Consider the following 11969-nt stretch of genomic DNA (forward strand, 5'->3'; position numbering starts at 1 on the left):
GATGGGAAGACAGGCAAGGTAAGGCAGAACGATACAGCACTGGAAGGGCAAGGCAGAACAGCACAGGAAGGGCAGACAGACAATCAGGAAAGCGCCAATGGCGCTTCTGGGCGCCAACTTGATGGCGGGCGATGGAACCTGGTCGTGAGGTATCGAGGGGATGTCGAATCACCCCGAACGAAACGGAACACCCGGTTATGAACCAGGGCTGTCACGTTTCTCTGGATGCGAATACAACTAGATCTGCTACCAGAGGCATCCAAGTCACAGCGAGCGACTGTCTTGACACTGAGAACAACGCTTTATCCAGACGACCGAATACGTATTGTATCTCACGACTATACTCACCCAATCCGACAGCAGGCAGGGCCGAAGTGCGAGAGTACGCAATCAGGTGCTGTTCCGTTCTGATCACGCTGGATAATCCGACCATTACCACATATTGTCGACGAATATATTCAAGACATGCTGCTCCGAGACCGTGCTCATTCTCAGGTACAGCCTACTGCTGCAACTCACTGGACCAAGCAGACTCGGCTGGGCTGCTGCTTTTGTTTATGGAAATTTGAAACCGAGCTCCGATGGATGAGGCATTCCAGGACGGCCCGAACAGGCTGGTGATCCGATCCGCGAATCTTGGGGCAGCTGGTATATATCCGCGGAGTGACCGTGACCCAGGGCTCGGAGCAAAACAGAATGCGATCGGTCCAGGAGGGAATCCGTTGCTTGGCCGAAGAATCGTATGGAGGGACCGTGTCGGTTTCCTCTGGGGCCGCCTGCGGCGGCAAAGGAGCAGCAGAGTCGCTGACGACAGCAGTTCAATCAAGAGTCGCATGTGGCCATTAGTCCAAGGCGTGCCGCAGACGATACTGCAGATTGAGGGCCCGAAAGCATCAGAGGCACATCCAATTCGTAGAGTCGCCGCCTGTGCTGCCAGGACACTGGGGGCGGTATCCATCAGCGGAAAGTGATTCCCAATCTATGGCATGAATACATACACGTCAAGCTTGTATGTGGGCAGGAAGTGAATGGGTGCCTCGATGAAGCCATGGAAGCAGTTTCCCTTCTTCATCTCAGTTTGCAGCTGGTCGTTATTGAGCAGCACTTCGAGAGCGCCGTCGGCGAGTAGCTTGTTGGCAACTGCGCGAGTTCCTTCGACTCGGTAGTTCAGGTCCCCGAACCAGACAACAAGCGAGAATTTTTGCAAAGGTGGATGGTTCTCGAGGATGCGAAGGTAGTCCTGATTGCGCTCGACCGTCTTTTCCTGGTGCGCTACTCGACGGGGGTGGTATCAGTGTTGTGCCTACAGGGTCAGAATATAGGCCAGGGTGGCTCCGAGTGCAATCCAGGGACACAGGCGGGGTATTTACCCGTCAGATGGCTGTTGACGAACAGAAACGACGATCCGGCGAATGTGAACGAGATCGAGGCGGCGCCCTTATTGCCAAAGACGTTCCCGACGCCTGTGGGAACGCGATGTGTATGGATGTCTGCATGTGGACGATGGATGGATGAGAATGTGTTTTTGCATCCGATCTGGAGTTTGCGGTGCAAAGAACGGATGTGGCTCCGGGGCAATGGTCCAACTGACGATGCACTGTGATCGTCGGGGTCGATGCTGAACTGTGCAAGAAACGGCGCTGGCGTCGACCTACTGGATATCAGGGCGATGTGCTCGTGTCTGGCAAACACAGCGATGTGGATTCCTCCAAGCGACTCCGACTTCACAAGGCAGTGGTCGGAGAGAATATATTCGAGGAGCTTTTTATCCCAAGCGTCCTGGGCGGACGAGGCGTCGATCGCTCTTTGGCATTCCTGCACCCCAACGACAATGAGGTCAAAGCCGTCGGTGCCATCCCTCGTCGACAGGAAACTGTCCATGTTCTGGGTTTGTGGGATCTGCATAACGAAGCGAGCAAAGAGTACAGATATCATGAGAAACAGGGAGCAGACTAATACGTTGTTTGGGACTTGCCTCGTCGTCCACCTGCATAATAGCACCCGAGTTTGGGAGAATGATATTGGAAATCGACCTTGCCGTTCATGTTCCACGTACCGACGGAGATACGGACTTTCATATTTGGGTGACGAAGAGAGAGGATGGACAGAGAAGCAGGATTGAGAAACGATATGGGGAGAGGGAATAGGCATTCAGGCGACGGCCCAGGCAAAGTAGCGGGCAGCGATGAATCTGGAGAGTATCAAGCTTGCCTATGAAGGGACCTTGCTCCGGCCACGGCTCTCGAAAAATGGCCGAGTCGTGATTGGATGCTGATGATACAGCGGTTTATTACAGGCAATCCAAAAAAACGGGACACCCGGGTTTTTGACCATTCATCGAATATTTTGTTACCCAATGTTATCGCGCGCTGGCCATGACCATTCGCCACACATCCGACTTTCGCACCGCCGCATTGCGATGCTACGCCCTCATCCATAGCCTGCGTAAGGTCGCCTCCATATTCAGTGTATCCAAGAGCACCATCCATCGATGGCACCGAGGATGCAAGCTGGATGACCCATCCCGGGTCACAGCTCGCAGATCCACTTTCTTCGAGCAGGCATGTCCAGTCATTCGCACCCTGATTGAACAGGACCCGTTCCAGACTGGTCCTGTGCTGCGATGCAAGCTCGAGTCCATCCTCCAGAGGAAAGTATCACTCTCACTCTGCCACACTGCCATCCACCGAGCAGGTCACTCACACAAGAGGGCAACACACCTCTACAAGTCCAAGCGACTGGATGAGCGAGTGGCACAGTTCAGGGACCAGGTCCGCTCCATCGACCCGCGGCGATTCGTTTTTGTCGACGAGACAGGGATCAGGAGATCCATTTTCCCTCTTTACGGATACTCGCCGAAGGGTGCTTCGCTTCGCTAGCGCAATCACATGAAGCACAAGTCTGTCTCGGCTGCATTTGCCATCAACCACTCTGGTGTGCTGCATCGCATGTACATCCCCACATCATTCAAGACACACTCGATGGTCGAGTTCTTTGAGCGAGCGAGCTTCCCAGACGACTCTGTGATTGTGATGGACAATGTCAGCATGCACAAGACAATGCCTGTCCTGGACTGCATCGATCGCCGAGGATGGTCAGTGATCTTCACCCCACCTGCCTCGCCCGACTTCAATCCCATCGAGAACTTCTTTGGGGTTGAGTCCCCACCGATTTGGGGTTTAGTCCCCCAATCACGCCGCCATTTTCACGTTCACATCCCTGGCTTGAACCTCTCGGCGATTTTTGAACAGGGTCACTTCCCCAACCAGCCCGCAAAGACGGGTTCCTGCTCTCGGGTATAAATGCCGCACCTTCGTCCTGCTGCTTTCTTCCATCATCTCGCCTTGATCTGATCATCGCGCCATTGTACGATAAAAAAGTCTCTGTTCTGACCAGTACCACTGGCAGGCATCCAGCATCCTCTGTCCCCATGCCTCCGAAGCGCAAGGGTACCGGTGATGGCCAGCCTCGGCCACCCAGGCCCAAGAAAGCCAAGTCACAGTCGGAGCCTGTCTCTGGTTCGTATTCTGACCCCACGCATGCTTGGTCGTCTGTTGCTCCGTCGCTCACCACCACTGCTTCTGCAGATCCAATGGATGTCGATCCCACCGAGCCTGGTCCATCTACTTCCTCGAGTACCGGCAAGCGATGTCCCAAGTGCGATGGCACCGATCACGAACGTTGCAACACCAGCAAGTGTCCAAAATACCGGCCCCTCAAGAGTTCTGTCGTCCCACTCGTGGATGGAAGGTCATCCGCCCCTCAGTTCAGCTGCTTCAAGCAGACGATGGATGGCTGTTGTCTCAATCCCGCTCTCCGCGACAAGATCCAGGCCACCGTCGAGGCCATGACCCAGATCCAGTTCGAGGCATCCAGGCTGCTCAACCTGCACATCCTCCGGTGCATCGAGCAGGATCTTCCCGTCCCTGTCATCTCCAGGGCCACCCCTGCATTCATCCGTCAATGCTTCAAGATCGTCCAGGACGGTGCCCTCTCCCCGACCGGGGACAATGAGAAATACAACGAGCATCTGGTCGCTTCCTTTCGCGACTACCAGACCACTCGGCACGCAGACCTGCCTCCGGCCCCTCGTCTGCCTGATGGTGCTCACAGTCAGCTTCTCACCCTGGCTGTCAATGCCTATGCCACCAACTGCACCACCCACCTCAACCTGGCCTACTGGCGACTCCTTCGCCGCTTCTGTGCTGCCGTCTTCCCAGCCAACAAGCATAAGCACGAAGCCATCGAGGCCTGTCTCGAGCTCTTCGAGAAACCAGGGCAGACTCCACCCAAGGCCGATCTCGAGTTCCTCTATCCAGACTTTGGCCACGTCCTGGACGAGTTTCGGTACAGCAGCGACCAGGACCGCTTCCGGGCCCTCCACCGCCTCTCACACCATGTGGGAATCCTCGCCCGGTACAAGATGGTCGACGATGTCCACAAGTGGATCGACTGTGACATGCCCGCCCTCCGAGTCACCGAGCTGCAGCGCCAGGCCAAGCTGGACGAGCTCACTGCCCGAGGCATTCCCTCCGACGACAAGAGGTTCACCAAGGCCAAGTCTGAGCTCGGCACCACCAAGTCCAAGATCAACAAGCTGGCATCCAGGATCAAGTGGGCACTGAAGCAGCTCGCTCTCGACACTCCTCCGGCCGTGTGCACGATAGTTCCTCTATGCACTGCAAGGGCCAAGTATGTCAAGATTGACACGGTCACTCTTTGGCAACTCCTGGGTCCAAAGAAGCGCCTTGGACTCACCCGGGACAAGCTCAAGGAAGAAGGTGAGGACGGTGTCAACAACCAGGATCGTCTCTGGCGCAGTTGCTTCAAGCTGCGTAGTTCCCTCTTCCGTGACCGGGATATCAATCACAAACTGTTCAACTACGAGATCAGCACCGATGCCATTGGATGCACCATCGGTCTCGTCAAGTTTGTGCGTCGAACCGATCGCACCGAGACCTCCGAGCCTCCTCCGACTGCCGAGTAGCGCATCCAGGCCCACATCGGTGACCCAAACCCCAACCGCACCACTTGGATTGGCATCGATCCTGGAGTCGGCTCCATCTTCACGGCGGTCATCCAAGCACCGGGCCACCAAGACGAGGTGGTCTCGTTCTCCAATGGTCACTATCAGCAAATGTGTGGCCATACGTCCAACACCGACTGGCACAACACCATGAAGTATCGACTCAGCATCGAGACCTGGATGTCGACCACCCCCTCGCCCAAGGTGTCGTCCTCGGAGGCTTTCAAAGTCCATCTCACCCATGTCCTGCGACCGGAGCTGCGAGTGCAGCTCGACTTCCACCTTGGCAAGAAGGCCCGTCACCATCGATTCACGGGCCACAAGAGGCGCCAAGTGGCCGTTGACAAGATGTGCAAGGCCGTCCTGAAGCACACCCCGATACGGACCGATGTGGTGATCGCCTTTGGCAATGCGTCATGGCGACAGGGCAAGGGCTATGCATCCAGCCCTCGGAGGCAGCGGTTTGCTCGGTACTTTGAGCAGTTCGAGCACCACCGACGCCGTCCCAATCACCCTCACGGAAGCGTCAAGGTGGCCTCGACGAACGAGTTCAACACCTCACAGGTGTGCACCAAGTGCCTGGAGCCAGTTCGGTTGGAAGGACTCGATGCGCCCAGTGTTGCGAATTCCCACTTTGTCAGGAGCTGCAAGAATCCCAGCTGCCGGACAGTGTGGAATCGCGACGTCAATACGGCGCGCAACATGATCACAGTATGCAGGTCGATTGTGGAGATCGGAGAGCGACCGGCGGTCTTCACTCGGAGGCTGCCAAAGTGATCTGTTTTATTTCTTGTGGCTTTGCTTGACGCAAGCACAGCACATACTACATGTTCATGGAAACGGCTATATTGTCCCGTTTTTTTTTTCTGAATAACGTGTAGAGCCAATTCAATATAAACGGGTCGAGAAACAATCGCATGGCTTTCTCACTGGATGGATCAGCAGACTTGTGTCGCTGATGCCAGAGATTGACTGTCCCGTTTCTTTCTAGATTGATTGTAGGCGAAATGTGTGGATTGAATGGCGTCGATCGATCGATCGTCTGCCGGATGCCATCGATGAGCGCTCGCACTGCGGTGATGGGCTTGACCGATGATATTAGAGTCTTGGACCGACTCGATTCGACGGGCACCCAGGGATATAAGTTCCAGAGGACTAGACCCATCGGCCTCGAGCCCAATCATCCGCTATCCGTCGCTCCCAACGAGCATCTGCAGCGGATATCACTATCAATTTCGATGAGCACTCTGGCTGCGAATCCCCTCCGTCTGCAGCCAAAGCGAGCGGCCAAAGCGAGCGAGTCCCTCCCGCTCCGTCCCGCCCCGCTCGCTGGTCACCCGAGAGACTCCCACTATCAATTTTTTCCGGCCCCCTGGCGGCTGCTCATCTCGGTCACCTGAAAGTCACGTTGTATGTGGAGCAGCAATAGTTGGAATCCGGCCATGGTCGGTTGACGGCATTTGGTATCACCTTGAGCCAATTGACGGTGGTGGTGGGCAATTGGTGTGGAGGAATGACCAATTGTATCATTGTTGGAAGCTCCACTCCGATTGCGGACAAGAACCACCACCATCTGAATCTCTCTGGTTGGAAACCTAGTCAAGCGTGGCTGTGTGTCAGCGAGATGACATGATCGTTTGGCTATCAGGCAAGACTCACCTTGACAAGATGTCTTCCCACGACTGATTGAGCGAGCGATGCGTTTCTGGATCTGAATCAAGGACGCCACTGCACAGTATCACTGCCAGCCCAAAATGCGCTGGTTTTGAGGAGAATTTTTCTTCCCCAAGGGCAGAACCAGCCATCGCTGCTATTTTCTCGCCAGATGGCTCCCAAGCGAAAGACACCCCCCGATCCCGACCCGGGATCACCCAATGACTCTCCTGTGGCCAAGAAACCCGTCATCAAATCGTGTCGTGCCTGTGGCCTGACCAACCATGTTAGGCCCTTCACCAAGAAGTGCACAGCCAGAATCGACAGCAGCCCTGCCTCGGTCGCTGAAATGGTCAGCCAAGCACCCAAGGTCCCTGTATGTGCCACGTGCGGGGAAGAGGGTCATACCAGAAGCAACACCCCAAAGTGCCGTTTCTATAACACTCTGGAGCTCTACCTTGCCTGACTGTGGCCCAAACGAGCAAGTCAAGGCCGAGTACTCAATCATCAAGTGCACTCTCGATGCCATCATCAAGAACGACACCTTGCACGACAAGATCGAGGAGACTGTCCGAGCCATGACTCAAGTGCAGTACGAAGCATCTCGTCTCCTGGAGCTGCATCTCAGGCGGTGCTTGGACGAGGGCATCACCCTCCCCACTGTGTCGTCGAGTGAACCCGCGTTTGTTCGAAAATGCTTCAATATGGTGCAGACAGGAACAGTGAGTGCCAAGAAAGGCACGACTCAAGAAGACAGGCACATCCTCGACACATATGAGATGTACCGAAGTACATGGAGTGGATCGTGTATCCTGCCTCCAGTGTCCCTCCCAAAGGGCACTGGGTCACAGGTCCTTGGTTTGGCTGTCAAGACCTATGCAGTCAACTGTGAGACCCATATTCTCGATCGATACTGGTCTCTCCTCCGTCGATACTGCAACCTGGCCCTGATTGCTCCCAAGGGTGTGAAACGGCACACACACGTCGATGAGTGCATGAAGCTGATGGAGAATCCCCTCTCCAAGACACTCCTCGGTGATCTGAGAAAATCCTTCGCCCACCATGCCGACCAGTTGTATGAGTTTCGGTACGAAAGCCACCAGGACCTGTACAAAGTCGTACCAATTCTGGCCAGTGAAGTCTCTCGCCTGACCCACCTGAAGGAGGCCCTCTTCATGGTGGTCTTTCAGAAGATGATCATTCCCAGGCTCGCGAGGGATACCGATGTTCTGAAAGGAGAGCGCGGGCGACTGAACGAGGAGATGTGTCAACCCATCCACCACATCGGGGCTGACAGACTCGAAGCACTCCAGACCCAGCACGAGGAGGTGTGCAAGCAGATCACCATCAACACGAAGCGGATCAAGCGATTGACCGATCGACTTGCCCAGACCAAGAAGCGACACAATGTCCCTCGAGCACAGTGCACCTTGGTCCCGCTCTGCGATGCCAGAGCCAAGTACATCAAGCTCGACACCAGAGCACTGTGGGAAATCCTTGGATACCAGACTGGCACTGGTCTCAAGTGGGACGACCTGAAGACCAAGGTCAATGGCACCACAAAGCAAGAGACCTTCTGGCAGACCAACTTCAAGCTGGATCCGAGACTCTTTGGTGTCAGGAAAGAGGGGAAGCAGCTCTTTGGTTGCGTGATCACCACCGATGGAGTCGGGTGCTCGATCACCACACTCAAGTACAAGATCCTGGAGAAGAAGGACCCTGATGCCAAACCAAAATCCACGGACAAGACGAGCGCACTCACTCCCGAGCAGAGGATCCAGACCAGGGTCGGTCCCATTGACGACTCTCGGACCACATGGATTGGGATCGACCCTGGAGTAGGATCGATCTTCACCGTTGTCATTCGAGCACCCGGTCAACCATCCATCCAGGAGCGAGACGGTGTCAAGGTGACCAAGGCACAGCGTGCCAACGAGAAGATCGTGTCGTTCTCCAACAAGGAGTACCAGCATCGAACTGGCACCACCCAAGCGACCAAGTGGATCCAGAGCACCCACAAGATCCTTGGTCTGCAGAAATGGATGAGCACCACACCGAGCCCCAAGATCCCTGGAGTGCCTTCTTTCTTACGATATATTCGCCATGTGTTCACTGGAGACATGCTGGACAAACAGCTGTACTTCAGCCTGACCCGGCGACGGCGATTCAAGCGACTCGATCTCTACGGCAAGCGACAGCGCACCGTCCACGAGATGTGCAAGCAAGTCATCGACCAGGCACTGAAGGAGACCGAAGTGGTGATTGCCTTTGGGAATGCATCTGGAAACAGGGGAAGGGATATGCTTCCAGCCCACGGAGACTCAGGTTCGCCAAGTACTTTGAGCAGTTCACCCACCACCAGAGACGACCACCAGACCGATCCGTCTCCAAGATCCATGTGTGCTCGGTGAACGAGTTCAACACGTCCCAGGTGTGCTCACATTGCCGGGAAGCCAAGCGACTCGAGTCACCCAAGTATCTTGATGTCGAGAAACCACATTATGTACGGAGCTGTACAAGCTGCCATACGCTGTGGGATCGAGACATCAATGCAGCCAGGAATATGATCTCGGTATGCCAGTCGATCATCGCCACAGGAGATCGACCGGGTGTATTCAAGACTGTGCTTCCCAAACCAACCAAAACAAAGCGATTGCCAACGAAGACAGGAGTGCAATGCCATGGCCTGCCCGCTGGGCCTACAAGTCAGTCAGCGGGTTCAGACATCTGAAGCCAGAAATGGGATCTGTCCCGTTTCTTTCTGGATAGACTGTAAGTATTTCGCACTGTTCCTTGTGCATTTCGACAGTGGATGCCGGGTCGCCCATATTCTGGGCAGTCCACTTCGGGGTTGCCATCCCTCTTGGGATGGTCGATGGGAGGTGTTTGACTCCCTTGCAAAGTGTGTGTGTGTGTGTGTGTGTGTGTGTGTGTGTGTGTGTGCAAAGTGTGTGTGTGTATGACGGCGAGAGGCTTCTCGCCTTCCCTCGGGGGTCTCTCGCCAGAGACTGCTCTTCTCGCCGACCGAGGTGGCTCCGAGAGCGCGTTTTTTCGTTCTCGCTCATTTTTTTAACAAGAAATTTTTTCATAGTGTCCTCGACCTTCCCGCCAATCGAGCCGGCTGCTCGATCGCCCCTCTCCCCAAGACCGTACCTCTGCTCAGCTTGGCACAGGCTCTCGCCTCTCTCATCCAGCCTTCGATGCCCGGCACCGCAGAGCGAAAACGCCGGCTCCAGCTGCACTCCATGAACTGGAATCGCCCCTTACCACCGCCCGCGACCGATCCGTCCCCAGACACCCCACATACCCTCTCTCCGACCCAGAAGGCTCGGCTCCGAAACCGCGAATGCCGCCATCTCTACTCGGGCTCCCGATTTCAGGGCACCCAGAAGAGCGGTCGTTGTAGCTACAATGTTACAGTCCAGATACAGGTGTGTTGAGCGGAGCAGATACGAGAATGTCCTCGCTCCGGACATGCCGATCCTGCGATTCGGCGAAACTGTGGTCGTTCGCCAGCCGGACTCATGTGAATGCATCTCAAGGATCGATCCTGTGTCGTTCCACCGCCATGTGGGCACTCTATCGATCCATCCACACCTGATCCTCGGCTAACAATCGGAAGGTCTCCTCCACTCCACAGCATGTCGATTTGGACACGTCATTCCTCTGCGGATATCTGCATATCGAGGGACTTACAGAGGTGTGTCTGGGTGCCATGATCCAACCCAGGGAGCCCATATTTTCCTTCTCCTTTGCAGGCCCGAGTGCGATCGCCGTTCGACATTGTTGCTGCAGCCATTGTATCGCATGGAACTGTGCCTTGATCTGATCGTAGCGTCTCTGCTTTCCGGCGGCCATCCAGGAATGGCCCACGCTTTGCACGTTCTTCGAGGCAGAGATTGTCGGCGATCGCTACTCGTTTCTGACCAAGAAGTGGGATGCCGATGCCGACGTCGATCGCATGCACTGGGTATGGCTTCGTGTCATTGGAGCTCTGAGGCAGTGTCAAGGGGGGGTGAGACTCGGATTGCAGGCTGGAAGACAATTGGCCAACTTTCGATGTCTCTGTGTCCGATGCGGGCATGATAGTCCATCGGCACGTCGGCACATCGGCATCATAAGCGTGCAACTGGCTGACTCACGACACCTCTTCGCTCGCCGCTGGTGCTTCGTTGGCCGATCAACTCCATCAAACGATGCAAATCCACTAACCAACTGTCCAACGGAATGGCGATGGGATTTAATACTTCGACCGACGATTCCTGCCCGCACACCGCTATGGATAGACAAAGTTCCCAGCCTTCGAGCCCTACCAAGAGTGCTTTGCTTCAGAGAACTTTCAGTGCGACAACACGAATGCGAATGTACTCTTTATGCGATGGAAGGCAAGGCATCGCCGTGTTTGAGTGCATGGGCAACCGTAGGGACTCGTCACCACCACTTGCTCAGCCTCTAATCTCACGACAAACGGGCTGTACTTGCAGGAGCACTTTCTGGTCCCAGACCACCGTATCGAGACCATCACCGGTGCCTCGTTTGCAGGTTTCTATTACATTGCGTACGACCGAACCGCTGGGACACTTGTTGGATACTACTATGTCGGTATTGTCTGCGCCGCCAGCCCGAGTCTCGAAACAAATTGCCTTTGGCGAGATTTTGTCAGAGTCTGGCAAAGGCAGCACATTGACCGGATACTCCCACTCGGCGCTGGTCTTGTTGTGGCCGATCCGAGTCTTTCCAGTTTCCGCTGATACGCGCTCTGATACCCGCTACCCTTTAACTCATTATCGGTATCCAACATCTTCCTCACCACATCATCGTGGGGCGCTATCTTCTGCGACAACAGCACAAGAGCTCTGAGAAGTTCCAACGACTGAGCCTCCGCCACCAGTCCGAGCGGCACTTTGGGGGTAAGCTCGAGTGCTGTTGCTCACAGTCTGTGAGACCTTTACCCATCACACTGTCTCTGGAAACCTGGTTGACGAGCCGAGTAGATGCATCTCGGCGACGTCGTGCTGTGCTTGCGACTACTAAGAATGCTCCGTGTTACAGTATACGAGTTCCGATAGGGGCACCAGCGCGCCTGGTCACCGATGAGCATTGCATGGACCAAACCGAGGCGGCCCGATCGCTGAGCGACACCGATCCCGGACGGATTCTCACCGACTTTGATGCGACGGATTGTGTCTGAAAGATACCAAGCAGGAACAACGCGCGCGTCCTGAAGTTGCCATCCTGTTTGCAACGGAAGATCACCTCGTCGACACCATCTCCGCACCAATGTTCATTG

At 55.3% G+C, this 11969-nt stretch overlaps 3 protein-coding genes across 3 annotated transcripts; 1 reads left to right on the top strand and 2 right to left on the bottom strand.

The window, feature by feature from the left end:
- Positions 1-893: 893 nt before the first annotated feature.
- Positions 894-1881, bottom strand: BJ171DRAFT_475510 (Endonuclease/exonuclease/phosphatase; the record flags this gene model as incomplete). Its single annotated transcript, XM_053108787.1, has 4 exons — positions 894-941; positions 995-1275; positions 1371-1463; positions 1656-1881. The coding sequence occupies 4 exons, from the start codon at positions 1879-1881 to the stop codon at positions 894-896; spliced, it is 648 nt and encodes a 215-aa protein (XP_052965890.1).
- Positions 1882-7647: 5766 nt separating this feature from the next.
- Positions 7648-8787, bottom strand: BJ171DRAFT_508107 (uncharacterized protein). Its single transcript, XM_053111276.1, has 2 exons — positions 7960-8787; positions 7648-7929 (listed from the first exon to the last, which is right to left on the bottom strand). The coding sequence occupies exons 1-2, from the start codon at positions 8541-8543 to the stop codon at positions 7866-7868; spliced, it is 648 nt and encodes a 215-aa protein (XP_052965891.1). The 5' UTR covers positions 8544-8787; the 3' UTR covers positions 7648-7865.
- Positions 8788-9813: 1026 nt separating this feature from the next.
- On the top strand, positions 9814-11884 carry BJ171DRAFT_133354 (vacuolar import and degradation protein-domain-containing protein). The gene is made up of 7 exons (XM_053105646.1): positions 9814-10110; positions 10320-10379; positions 10542-10649; positions 10966-11064; positions 11164-11277; positions 11526-11589; positions 11732-11884. The coding sequence occupies exons 1-7, from the start codon at positions 9880-9882 to the stop codon at positions 11746-11748; spliced, it is 693 nt and encodes a 230-aa protein (XP_052965892.1). The 5' UTR covers positions 9814-9879; the 3' UTR covers positions 11749-11884.
- Positions 11885-11969: the final 85 nt, after the last annotated feature.

The sequence above is a fragment of the Polychytrium aggregatum genome (assembly GCF_025602895.1).
Source record: "Polychytrium aggregatum strain JEL109 chromosome Unknown BJ171scaffold_22, whole genome shotgun sequence".
Taxonomy (NCBI): Eukaryota; Fungi; Chytridiomycota; class Chytridiomycetes; order Polychytriales; genus Polychytrium; species Polychytrium aggregatum.